The 14,211-nt window shown below is 44.4% G+C and overlaps 1 protein-coding gene across 6 annotated transcripts in view; it reads left to right on the forward strand.

Annotated features, from left to right (window-relative positions):
• ZNF451 (zinc finger protein 451) overlaps positions 1–14,211 on the forward strand; it is a 102,147-nt gene that overhangs the window by 40,484 nt on the left and 47,452 nt on the right. For all 6 annotated transcript variants that reach the window (XM_075202553.1, XM_075202551.1, XM_075202549.1 and 3 more), the window contains exon 9: positions 1,247–1,394. In XM_075202553.1, coding sequence (XP_075058654.1) covers positions 1,247–1,394 — 148 coding nt within the window. The remainder of the gene's footprint in view (positions 1–1,246; positions 1,395–14,211) is intronic.

Consider the following 14,211-nt stretch of genomic DNA (forward strand, 5'->3'; position numbering starts at 1 on the left):
ATGTTAAAGGGCCGCCTCATATGCATCTCCTGAAGTGTATCAGGTTGCCTATCACTGCTCAATGTGGACAAATATATGCTTTGGCAGAGAAATTCTTAGGCTGACAATTCCAAAACAATTTCATGGGTTAGATGCGAAAGGTCGGTTGAATGATGACTGTGTGGGATCCAGAAATATAGTCACAGGTACTTTGTTTTACGATCTGGTTGTTCTGCTTAGCACTTGAACAGCCAAATGAGTGCAATTTGGACATCTGTGTGATCAGTTTGCTTCATGTCATTGATGGTCCTGCAAGTTGGAAACTAAAGGTTAAGTAACTCACAACTTTGTTAAGTGTAGCTGTTCATGCTTACAGTTTACCCCCAAACCCACAATTAATTTCATGTGGGAATTCAATACTGGGTGGTATAATGTACTTGAATGATATTACGCAAGACAAGCTTTTTTTCTGTATTTGCTGACATCCACACAAAATTCAAGATTCCCCCCACAAACTTCTTCCAATTCTTATAAACCAGACCTCTTCATAGCAAAATCATGTCCCATTTCTTGGATAGAACTCTTAACACTTTTGAAATGCTTAGCCTCTGACAAGCATCTCCAAAAGGCCTGGTTTCTACTCTTGACTCAGGTGACTGTTCCAGAGCCAGTTCCTAGAGACCTGGAAGAGCAGGCATGGGAAGCAGATCTAGGGAGAGAGTTGAGGAACAGGATTAATATCAGAAAGAATGCTTTCCAGCTGAATCTGTGTCATGATCAAGGAAAATATATACAAACCCTGTACAGACTCCTGAAATTACATGCAGATGCCTCAAATAGATGTTGGGGGTAATGTCCATCGGAGGGTTCATTCCTACACATCTACAAGACTTCTGTCTTCACATCAGAAGCCTCATACACTCTATCCTCCAGATAGGCATTGCACTCTTACCCAAATTCGTTCTTCTCCTATTGGGTGCCCCTACCAAACAAACTATCAAAGTCGTCAAAATAAGCTCATAAGGCATGCAATATCTGCTGGCACCTACCAGCTAGCGGCAGATTGGAAGAAGCCACTGCCCCCTCAAATCATGTCATCATTAACAGAGTCTAGCATACCCATCAGAACACATGAACAGCATAATCCAAAACTTTTCTAAATACTTTTCCAAAACCATCTTGTGTGACATGCTTCCTCAATGTATTGTGCTTTTCTTTAATAAATTATTAAAAAAAAAAAAATTAAAAAATGTTTTTCTTTTTGCAGATGAGAAGGGTGTCCCATGTCCCATACCCATTCCATCATTTGCAAAGAAGGTTTTGATAGCTCTTTGTAAGGACATTCCTTTTCAAGTTGTCTGTACATCTTGTCGTCAAGAGCTACGCTCTCATATTGAACTCACTGCTCACTTCAGGTGGGTCTTTAAGTGATTTGCTTTTTTTTATGTTTAGTTTATTAAAATTTAAATACAAACCTCATAGTGCACACATTTTAAAATATTGTAAAGAGCTGGGAATGGGAGAGGAGACAAGCTGACAAGAGAAGAAGATAGGAATTAGTGTGTGTCCTAACAGTATATGAAGAGAAACGTAAAGAAGGCCAAGGGCGCAGAGTACTGTTATGCACTATATCTTGGGAGTCGGACAAAAGTTTTCTCAGGTCAAGGAATCTACTGCCTGGCCGTGGAACAGATAATTTGACCTAAGGAATTGTAAGCTCATTATAATGACAAAAGGGGCATAATGATTCATATGTGTAATCTGTTTATACAGACACACTGATATAAATTTTGTCCAGGCAAGTCTCGCCTAAAATGATCCAAAGTCAATTATATGGAACAGGAGTTGTGTGAAGCCGCCTGAATGTTTGTTTAATATATGGCCTATAAGGGTACAAAGATTATGGACTGTGAAAGTGAATATTAAGCACACAATTAGAAAGCAGCTACCAAACTTTACATTATTTTATGTCTTCAGTTGTATAAATTATTAAAAATTTAACCTTTTGCACTCATCCATTCTTTCATCATCTCTCGCCTTGACTACTGTATTCTACTACCCTCTGACATTTCTCTTATGATCTATCCCCTCTCCAATGTGTCCTAATCTCATCTTAAAATACTCTCCCTCTTTTCAAGGGAGTGTCTTTTTATTTTCTTTCTACCGTTCCCTATAGTTAGTCTAACTGGTGGCAATTGGGGCTCTTACAGTTTGTCTTTCGCTCATCCATCTTACCAGAGTGGCATGGGTAGTACAGATATTCCCTTTAGGGGGTGTACATGTCCAAACTATGACTTAGATGGGGTGCGAGCCACCAACATTAGTGATCCACAGTTATGTCTAGACAAAATACCAAACTAACTTACATGAGGTATAATCTAGTCCCCCTCTACACTTACATCCCCCTTCCTTAGTCCCACGTGGCACAGTCTGTGGACCGCAATTCCTAGCTACGTATCCTGGCTGGGGAAGGCCTGAGTGCATCGTGCACTTCTGTCCTGGCTCTGCCTGGAAAAGATACCTGATTCAGTAATTTATTGACAGTTTGACCAGCCTTTGCAGCCTCTTGTGTTGCCAGAGAGACTTTCACTTGGTCAGAACAACTCGTGGAGTTACTAGATTGCACTTCCTAGAGCATAGCTGATGCAGGCAGCCTATATAATATTATATTTAAAGGACATGGCACTTGATTTTTCCATGTTCCATTGTCCAGATCTTCAGCCAATTCGGCGTGGGTACGCCTGTCCTCTGGCTCAAAACTTGGTTAATGGTTAAACTTACAAAAGTTCCCCCATCAGGGACGCTACAGGTGGGCCTCCCTTGGTCCCTGTGTCCCACGCTCCCACCCAACAGTAATGAGTCCAATGTTCGATGCACCAGATGGCATCCTTGGAGCCAGTGCCAGTGGATAGCTCTTCTCGACTTCCAAATGGGAGAACACTAAGGAGGGAATTCAGTTTTGTGCAAAGTCCTCTAATGCATTTTCGGCTATTACATAAATAAAACATTGCTGATTTTTGGATACATTGTGTAGAGGTGCAAGGAAAAATAAGTGATGTAGTACTGCAGCCGCCAGCGAGACTGATAACTGAATAGGACGTGGGTGTGCAAAAGTGGCAGGGGCTCACTGCCTTCTTTTTGGTGATTACTGGTTCTGGTGTGTGTGACCCATGAGTACTCTGTCATTTTTGGATATACACTTCTGAACTCTCTGCAGTACGTTTCTTCTTCTTGGCTCCAAAACACTCAGCACACAGAAGTGGTGTTGAGGGTTTTGTTTTTTTAAATCAAGCAAAATTGTATTGCATTTTTTCTTATTTTCTTTAACAGAAGAAAAAAAAAAAGCCCATAACATTAGGCTACAATTACAAACTAAACTCACGCAGGGGCACAAGCAGTGTCATAAGATTATAAGAAACATAATCAAAATGCATTATACTTCAGGAAATAAAGACAATCCATACGAACTGCCTAAAATACAACATGCAATGAGGCAATAAGACAGCAATAGTGACAAAGGATACAAAAAACATTGACATTAATGGTAAAAGCGGCTGCCTGCCTGCCCCAAACACAACATTAGGAAAGCTTCACATCCCTCAATCCTTCTGTAACATAAGGGGACGTTCTCGATCTATACCATATCTTTTCATATTTATCAACTAGGTTCCTATTGGTGTACATAAATCTCATGGCCTACTGTGTCATTAACAAAATCAATCCAATTTCTCAGTCGGGCCCTCCGGAGCCATCCACTTCCTAGCGTTGACCACCCTGGCCAGCATAAGTATAGTATTAATGAGCAATCTAATAAGCTTATGAATGTTCTTGTCCAAGCTCAAACCAAATATACATAATCCTGGCGTAATGCCAGACACTCCCACTTTCAGTCGATTTATACAAACCCCTACCTCTCTCCAAAAGTAGGAAACCAATGGGCACTTCCAGAGCATGTACCAAAAGTCCCGGAGAGGGGTAAAATACACTCTATGCAAAAGGAAAACCTGGATCTGATGAAATTTGACCGAAACAATCGCCTGATTCGGACTGCACAACATAATTTCCCCAAGATCACCTTCCCACAGGCGTCGCAAATCCGACAAGCCACCCACACCAGATCCTTCCAACAAAGTTGAATACATTGACTAAATTTGCCGCCTCGGGCCCAACCTTGACAGCTGCACCCGCAGAGGATCTGCACTAAAACTCAGGGCGGCTCCCTGAAACTGCGAGGCCAAGGCATGTCTTAGCTGCAGATACCTGAAAAAGTAACTCCTAGGTAGTTCATATATTCTCCGTAGTTGCTCAAAAGAATACAGTATCCCATTCTCATACAGTTGCCCGATATGTACTATTATTATAAATACGCCAGGCTCCAGCTCCCCCATCTTAACAAGCTCACCAAAGTCCATATTATCCCAAAGTGGAGTACATGGATCACAGACAGATTCACCCCCAATCCGAGATGAGAGCCGCAACACCTTCATGGCATGTGTCAGCAAAGGTGGATCACACCCAGACCTTCTACCAGCTAAAAGGAACTGCATCCGTAAATGTCTAGAATCTGTCCCAGAGACTAAGAAATCGTGAAGATCCGAGCCCACACGTGACCGCAACCATACATCAATATGTGCCAATTGAGAAGCAAAATAGTAGAGCCGCAAATTTGGCAAAGCCAGACCCCCCTCGACCCCCGGGAACGATGTAAAGTAGGAAGCTTGACTCGTGCTCTCTTGTCCACCCACACCAATGAGGATATGAGACGATCAACAGAACGGAATATACTATGAGGGATGTAGATCGGCGACTGCTGCAAAACATGCTAAATCTTTTGGCTGAATTATCATTTTAACCAGATTGATTCTACCTGTGACAGTTAGTGGCAGCTGCTTCCACACCCGAACTTGACTCTTAAGATAGTCAATCTGAGGCTGGATATTATGCTGAATATACTGACCTATGTCACTAGAAATCCAAATACTTGAATTCCGGAGTCCATTTAAGAGGAGTCTGCAGGACTTGTCCCATAAGCAAGTACCCTTAATCGGAGTCGCACTAGATTTGTCCCAGTTGATCAAAAGCCCCGAATAATAACAAATTTCGATAGCACCGCCCACAGGTACCTCCACTCCACGGAATCAAAGGCCCTAACAGCATCTAGCGACACCACCACCACCACCGCCTCCTCCGCCAAGTGGGGCAGCTGCAGATGACAAAAAAAGCCTACGCAAATTTATAGCCGTAGATTTTCCCGGCATAAAACCAGTTTGGTCAGAGTGCACAATCTCGCCAATCACCCAACTCAAACGCGACGCCAAAATCTTTGCCAATATTTTAATGTCCGTTGTCAACAATGATATAGGTCTGTATGAATCCGGAAACAAGGGGTCTTTCCCCGCTTTAGGAATGAGAACTATAAGAGCTTCAGACATGGACGAAGATAGAGAACCCAAATCTCTAAAACTTGTAAACATTTCTTGCAGGTGTGGCACATAAAACTTCACATGCTTCTTGTACAATTTTATAGGGACCCCATCCACACCCGGTGCCCTGCCATTTGAAAAGGAGGATATCGCAGCTACAATCTCCTCATCAGTGATTGACAAATCCAAACTCTCCCTGCTATCTGCACTAAGCTCGGGTAGGGAAACAGGCGCCAAATACACGTCTAAATCAGGATCAGAATATTCAGCCCTAGATGCGTATGCATCTTTAAAATACGTATAGAAAACTTCACTAATCTCTTCAGTCAAGGTATGCACATTACCCAAGGTATCCGTGATTCCTGCCACTACAGCCGCCGCCCTCTCCGATCTAGCCAAGTACGCCAGAAACCTACCTCATTTATCCGCCTAGTTATTTGCTAGCATGCCTAGCAAATAACTTACGCCTCGATTTGTCTAGTAAATGGTCTGACCAGTCTCGATGTACCACTAACCAAGCCTGTCTGTCAGATGCCATATGAGAGGAAAGATGCACCTCCTCCAACCGTAAAACCTCCCTCTAACATATCACCTCGCAGCCTGGACTTTTTTTTTTTTAAAAATACTTCTAATTAGGGAACCTCTTAAAAAGGCCTTGTATAAATCCCAAATGAGTATGCACATTAATAGCAAAATAACCCTCCCATTGAGAGACTAATGTGTCCGATCCTTCAATAACGTCAGCCAAAAGGGGTTAAGTCTCCAAAATACTTTACCTCGAGAGGCATTAAGTTTTAAAGTTAATGCTAAAGGAGAATGGTCCAAAATCCCTCTCTGTAAATATGTAACATCCGAGACAGCCGGCAGCAGCCCCTTAGATATAAGTCCCAAATCAATTCGGCAAAAGGCATAATATGAAATAGAGTAACAAGAGAAACAAATCTCTGCCGGGTGCCTCAGACGCCATACATCCACCAACCCCATCTCTTCCACCAGATCAGCAAACTTCGACTTTTCAACATGCGTAGTATCTCCCACCTCCCTCCACCTGTCAACATTAGGATCCAACACATTATTAAAATCCCCACAGCAAATCTTTATACCTGGATCCCACTACAACTACCCCACATCCCCTCAAACAACCTATACAGCTATCCCCACATATTTATGGAAACACTAGTATATGCTATAGAAGGAGAGGGAGATGACCCTTAAAGCAAGGGAAGCCCCAAGCCCACAGCATCACAATATTACTCTTCCAGCACCCCACACCCATCCGATCAACTAATACAAAGTAGAATATCCGAAAGCATCAGAAATACCACCTTAGAATTGACACCTTCATGAGCAACCAAATAACTTCTTAATCGAAAGCATTTCAACAAGTGTAAACATAGCTCAAAGTGATGTGCATTAAAGGAAATTATCTCAAACATTTTAGCTATCATAGGCAAACAATAATCAATAGCATCAGTTCAACCTGAACGAAGGCCTCTAGGAGCTCTCCTATCCAACCAGTGAGTTGCCTCCGACGGTGACCCAAAGAAAAGGGTAGTTTCATCCGCAATCTGCCCAGTAAAATGCATAGCATACGGCAATTGCATCTCACGAAGGTGACGCTTCACTTGTATAAACTGAGCTCTGCTCTTTTTGTACATCCACTGAGAAATCAGGAAATACAGCCACTCTTTGGTTTGGATACATTAAGGGGCCCTTAATCCGAGCCAGGCGCAGAATAGCATCCCGATCTTTATAATGAAGCACTTTAGCAATGAATGTGCGCGGCTGCGCACCAGGAGGTGGCCTCTGAGCTGGGATCCGATGTGCCCTCTCCACCGCAAACTGGGCCGTGAACTCCTCTGCCTAATGTCTTGATCATCCAGTTCTCCAAGAATGTCTCAGGAGCTTCGTCCTCCACCTTTTCAGGAAGACCCACCAGCCGAACATTACTGCGTCTGAGGCGGCCCTCCATGTCTGACAGTTTCTGTTTAACCGACACCATCTGAGCCTCCAAACCAGCAACTTTCTGAGGCAAAGGAGCTGTAGTGTCCTCTAGTATGGAAATGTGGTCCTCCGTCTCCGCAACACGCTCACGAATCTAATGAAAATCCTGTCGCATCAACGACAAGTCAACCAGCACCTTTTCAAATTTGTCCATTACCTTTTTTCAGAATCGGCAATGGTTTTCAGGACCTCCTGCAAGGTAACGTCAGTATCTGCATGTAGAGCTGCATCCCTGGAAGACTGAGGCACCTGGTACAGGGCTCTGGTACATGGGCTCCTCCTGCAGCTATAGAGGAGTTAGAACGTGCATACTTCTTGAACCTACTAGCAGCAGAAACGTCTGTAGAGTGTTTACCCATAATGACACCCCTTATATAGATAACAATAGGTGTAATATAGGGTTGTATACAGATTACTCGTAGTGCAGGAGAAGACCAAAGACAAATCACCCAGGCCTCAGCTGAATTTATCAGCTGAATTTATCCAGGCTCCAGAAACCTCAGAAAGGAACATGGCCTCTACAATACTGAGTCAGATGAAGTGTATATGCTGAAGATAACACCTGCACGCAAACAATTCGGGGAAGGAGATCCCCACGCAGGATTCAATGAGCCCCTGTATTCTCTCCACTTCACCAAATAATGGACTCTGAACTTTACTGCTAGCAGGCTCCAGCACTCGGCAGAATCCAGGCATCCGCATCTGCAGCAGTAGGGAATTATACACAAGCCCGCTCTTCGGGCATACACCTCTTCAAGATAGCGCTGCAACCTGCAATGTGGCGGGAACACTTATTTGTGGATAGCCCCTTCACCACCAGCCTCCAGATGCCCGCTTTCTTCACCTCCAGTGACCGCCTCAGAGGACATGTAGGTATATGTACTTTCCGGCACAGAAGTCTCTGATACTGATCCTGCCAAAGACCGGAGTCAGCTACTCCCGACCGCCGCACTCTCACTCTCAGTGCAGCTTCGGACACAACGGCAGCTGCCCTGACCCCTCGCCACACCTTCCGTTTGGGCCGGAGGGAGCAGTGGTACCTACAGCACGGAACCGGACAGGTTTGGCGCACATAAGAGCAATACAGGATCGTAAAGAGGATAATTACACTAGGGAGCTCTGGCGCACACAACCTTATCCATGCTTCACCAGGCCACGCCCAGGTGTTTAATATTATTTCTTACTGGTTCCCAAGCAGGATGGTTCTTTTCAGCCTATATTAAATCTGAAGGCCCTCAGCAAACTACTATAATTGGGGTGATTCGAGATGGAGTCACGTCTGTTGATTTTTCAGGCAATGTGGGGAGAGTTTCTGACGTCCTTATATATCAAGGATGCGTATTTTCATATCTACGTATAGGAATACCACCACTTTCTCTGCTTTGCTTTACAGGGAGCTCACTTCCAGTTTTGCATGCTCCCTTTTTGCCTGTTGTAAACTTTGTGGGTCTTTTATCAAGGTCCTAACCTTTGTGACTGCATTTCTGTTTAATTATGGGGTCGCTTTTGTCCCATATCTAAACGTATGATGAAGGTCCGATCCAGGGAGATCGTTATTAATCATCTCAAGCTTGCTATCGGCTCTGACACAGCTAGTCTCTGACACATTCAATTAACAAGCTGCTGAATCTACTTTTCAATATGGTACTTAAGGGAGTTTTACTTTCCCAGGACAAGGCTCACTCTTTTAAGGAGATATTTCCAATTCCTTCCAACCCGCTTATTGATGTTTCCTGGACTGCTAAGGCTATGTACACACTGGAACATTTTCATCCAATAATCGGGCAAATCAGCTGACAAACGACCAACCGTTCAGTAGGAAGTCGGGTGGGTGTGTATAATGACACGATGGTCGAAAGTTGTTCCAAAGTGTCGATTGTCTGCTCATTTGGTTGGACGTCCTGTTTAATATTTTCTGACCTATCGCCTAACGATCACGTAGAGTGTATGCACTCATGCTCAATATCTCTATAGTTTACAGAGTCGTGCTCTTTTCAGCCGATGCTAGCAATGAGTGTCCCGGTGAATAAATGAAGAGCGTGCTGTAGAAGGAATAATTAATTTGTTGGTTCTGAGACAGAATGTTTTGTTTTGGGTCCCAGAATCTAGCGAAATTCGTTAGAACATGTGGATAGCTATAACAAGGCGGTTTTAATCAGTGTGTCAATGTGAAAAGAATGAATGAGTATTGTGCTGTCATTCTCTGAAGACAAGAGAACCAGATGAAGGACCAGATAAAGAGCACAGATCTGAAGGTAAATCGTGTCAATGTGTATGAATGAATCGCCAGACTGATCGGACCTTCAGTTGTAGGTACAATCGTTTGAGAGAACACGTCTGTCGGAAAATTCTTGTAGTCTACTCAGTGTGTACCTAGTCTAAGTGTGCATTGTTTGCCATTCCAGCTGAGGATCAGTCAGAAATGAGTATTTTTAAAACTTCACTTTGGGTCAGGTAAATTATGCTTTATCTGATCCATATTTTATTTACTTTTTATTAAAGTTTTGTTCATGGTTTATGTTAAAATAAAGTGTAGATTTTGCTTAAACGTCATTGTTATATCAAGTTGTTTTTTACTAGACTGCATATTGTTTGCAGTTTCTGGTGAGTAATTAAGTTTGGGTATGTATGCTTATTTTGTGTTTTGGTATTTGTATATCCAATTGAATAGACTGACTCCTTATTTTTTTGTGATTGGGTTATTAATATTTATTAAATGTTGACATTTTATTGAGGGGATCTGAAACGGAAGGTAAGATGACCCTGCCTAAATGAGCTTACAATCTAAGGGGTGTGGGTACAATTGATGCACACGGTAGTTAGTGGATTAACTATTGTATCTATTGAGTCGAAGCATTATCAGCCACCAACATTAAAGCTGCCATTGGCAGCTGGCATTTTTGTGTGGCTACTGATGGTGTGGTTAGGTTGAAATGAGTACCTATAAGGCGGAGACATGAAATGTTGGGAATAGTATCAGGCCAGGCGCTCCCATTAGGCAAGGTTAGGCACTTGACTAGGGCGCCGGGTTCTGGAGGGCGCCACAGAATACTAAAAGACTTTAAAACTGTGCGGCGACCGCTGACCGTACCTGTCACGGCCGCCGCACAGCATTCAGATGCACGGGGAGGGGGGGGAAGAGGCTATTTTGTCACCACCGCCGCCTCTCTGTGCTCCGTCTCCGCCCCTCCACTTACTAGTGTCAGTGAGTGAAGGGGAGGAGACGGAGCAGAGAGGCGGCGGTAGTGAGACAAGGTAAGGAGAGGAGGGAGGAGGGCGGCGATTTTTGCGGGGGGGGGGGGGGGGGGGGGGGCGCGATTTTTTAAAAATGCCTAGGGCGCCGTGGGCCCTAGCACCGGCCCTGAATAGTATACACATGTGAAAACAAATGCACCCTCTTTTCAAATCTATATTTCACTTGCACTACCAGTTGGGGGACACTGCTGACCTTGGGGTAAAGAGGGCGCTGTGTGGAGTAAGGCACTAAAGATCCGTCTAGCCTGCTTCCCTCCCCTCTACGTCTCCTCCTGCCATCCTCTTAAAAAAAAAACATATTGGTAGGTTAATTGGCTGCTATCAAAAATTGACCCTAGTCTCTACCCCTCTGTCTGTATTTCTATGTGTGTGTCTATATCATGGAATTTAGACTGTAAGCTCCAATGGGGCAGGGACTGATGTGAATGAGTTCTCTGTACAGCGCTGCGGAATTAGTGGCGCTATATAAATAAATGGTGATGATGATCATATTCAGGTTGTTTTTTAATAGTGCCTGGAGTAGGGCACGTTTTTAGTTTAGCTTATATTATTGTAATATTTTTGATTAAAATAGTTTTCTTTTGCTAGCGGCGTGTACGCCGTGACTCGCAGTGAGGAAGAACGCCTAAGGTGTTTTAGTGCCACTCCCACTCGCAGATGCTGGTCTCCAGGAAAAGGGTCACCCAAAGCGTGGCAGGACGCTCTGGGGACCACGGCTGCAGCAGCTGGCTCCCAGACAGAAGGGATGTTAGCGCTGACAGCAGTCTGTGTTGATCAGTTCCCGGGTCGAAGAGCAGAACCCAGTGGTGGAGGTCAGGTACCAGGGGCGAGGCTGTGATGGAGAGTGCAGTAACATTATTATAATTAAAGCGGCCATTTTGCCAGGCCATTTTTCCAACTGTCAATATCTGGCAGTTGGAATTGCCCCCATACTTTCTCGGGCATCTGACTCAATTAAAAAACAGCATGCAGTCGCACATACACAGAGATCCCTGGCAAAACAGAATAGTTTCAGTTAGAAATATCCTACTTTGACTCTAATATGTCTAACTGAATGAATGATTGAGTGTCATATATCTCTTACATGTAGGAAAAGTATATCTGTTTCTTTTCTGTGTGCGTGTGTATATGTGTCTGTGTGTATATATATATATATATATATATATATATATATATATATATATATAGAGAGAGAGAGAGAATCATATGCTGTTATAGAGCTATTAGAGTGACACTGTCTACAGCAGGCCAGTCCAACCTGCGGCCCTCCAGGTGTTGTCAAACTACAAGCCCCAGCATGCTTTGCCAGTAGACAACCTGTTGATAGTCTACAAGCATTTACACACTGATAGCGGGGTTTTGTGTAAAACTGGATACAGTCTGTGTCCTGATGTGTCTCTCATATCTTACCCTTTACTACAACTATCCCAGAAAGTGGGACAGGTTCTAAATCCAAAGCTGTTGCTGTATTACATTTCACCTGCTCCAGGTGTTTGACAAAATTTCAGAATGGACGTTCTGAACCAGACAGCTTGTGCAGTGACTGAGGGTCAGGACCTGCGTCGGCGCGCATCTAGAGGAGCTGCTGAGGTGGTGGAACAGACGTGGGCCAGAGAAATGGCAAAATTCATTGCAGAATTGAAGATAGGCAATGCACACTTTATTGCTTCCAAGGGTACGCAGTCCTCTGATGCCCTTCCCTCGGGACAGACATCTCATTTGCTACCCGATTTAGCGGGCTCCTCCCATAATCCTCCTTGGATACTGAATTTAGAGAGATCAGTCCATGGACTGATTAGGGTATCTGTTTCCCTTGAAAGTGTGTTGCAATCCACTTTGGGACCTAGGCTGCGCAAATGCCTGGGTCAACCAGTGTCTCAGTATATGGTGGACTCGGATAACGAGTTGTATTTGCAGAAGGAGGGTGTCCTCGACTATTCGGACTGCGAAGAGTCACCGGGTTGGAAGGAGGATTACTCTGGTAGACAAGGTATTGAGGACCTGATCCTGGCGGTAAGGTAGGTGCTCAATATTGTTGATTCTGATCTAGAACTGGCCCAGACTTCTATGTTTAAGAGGTTCAAGAAAAGAACTGCATATTCTTTCCCCCCATCTCCCCAATTGGTAGAAATATGGGGAGAAGCCAGGGTAGACCTGGTGGTAAATTTCTCATTCCTAGGCGTTACCAGTTTATTTACCCCTTTCCTAAAGTGGAAATGGGATCTTGGGAGAATCCTCCTTGCATAGATGCTCCCAGCGCACACCTAACTAAGAATACCGTTCTCCTGGTAGCCAGTGCTGCTTCATTAAAAGACACCACTGATAAAAGGTGCAAAGGGCTCCTCAAATCCAACTGTTTGGCATCTGGAGCATCACTGGACCTTATTATGGCTGCAGCCAGGGTATTTAAGGCAATTGAAAAATGGGCTTCCGTTCTGAGTGAAGGTATTCAGGCGGGGCTTCCCAGAGAAGACCGGTTTCTCTTGGCAGACCATGTAAAAGAGGCGGCCGAATTTTTGGGAGATGCGGTTATAGATGCTGGACAGGGGTTGTTGCGTACGTCTTCCTTGGCCATTGCGGCCAGACATACACTTTGGCTTGAGATCTTGGGAGGCGGACGCCGAATCCAAGAGAGCTCTGGCAATAGTTCCTTTCGATGGTCTCACTGTTTGGTCAGCTGCTATAAAAGTTTATTGCTCAGACCACGGGAAGGAAGAGTTCCTTTCTTCCAGTGGCTGCTTCCAAACCGAAAGGGAAGCGATTTCGGTCCTTTCGCCAGATTGGAAGAACCAATTGGCTAGTGGACAGTTTTCTGCTGAAGGGAAAACAGATTTGATTGGGACGCCGTCCCACAAGCAAACTTGCGGAGAAGCCCTCAGTATGACTCACTACCTCCCCCCTCTGGGGTCTGTAGTGGTGGGAGCTCACTTGTTGAATTTTCGGGATCAGTGGCTTTACTCAACCACAGACACCTGGGTGAAAGGGGTGATTTCATGGGGATACATTTTGGATCTGGAAGGTCCGGGTCCCAGGAGATTCATGTGAACACCTCTTCCCAGAGACACGGTCCGGAGAGTAGGTCTCTTAGGAGCTGTCAGGGATCTGGTAGCTTCAGGTGTGGTTATCCCAGTTTTGGAAAAGGGCTTGGGATATTATTCACGCTTTTTCCTGGTACAAAAACCAGATTTGTCTTATTGTCCGATCCTCAACCTGAGCGATTTGAATACACACTTGAAGGTACCAAGTTTTTGGATGGAGTTCATCCGTTCTGTCATAAACTCTATGGAAAAAGACACATTTTTGGCGTTCCTAGACATCAAGTATGCGTACCTACATGTGCCGATTTGGGCAGGTCAGCACAAGCTCCAGGTTTGCGGTGACCCAAGATCACTTTCAGTTCTGGGTCCTTCCTTTCGGTTTAGCCACGGCACCGAGAGTCTTTACCAAAATAATGGCGGTAATGGCAACAGTCTTACACCTTAGAGGGGTAAAGCTTATTCCCCACTTAGACGACCTGCTGATAAAGGCAGACTCTGTAGTTCTCCTTTGA

Source organism: Mixophyes fleayi, chromosome 3 (assembly GCF_038048845.1).
Source record: "Mixophyes fleayi isolate aMixFle1 chromosome 3, aMixFle1.hap1, whole genome shotgun sequence".
NCBI lineage: Eukaryota > Metazoa > Chordata > Amphibia > Anura > Limnodynastidae > Mixophyes > Mixophyes fleayi.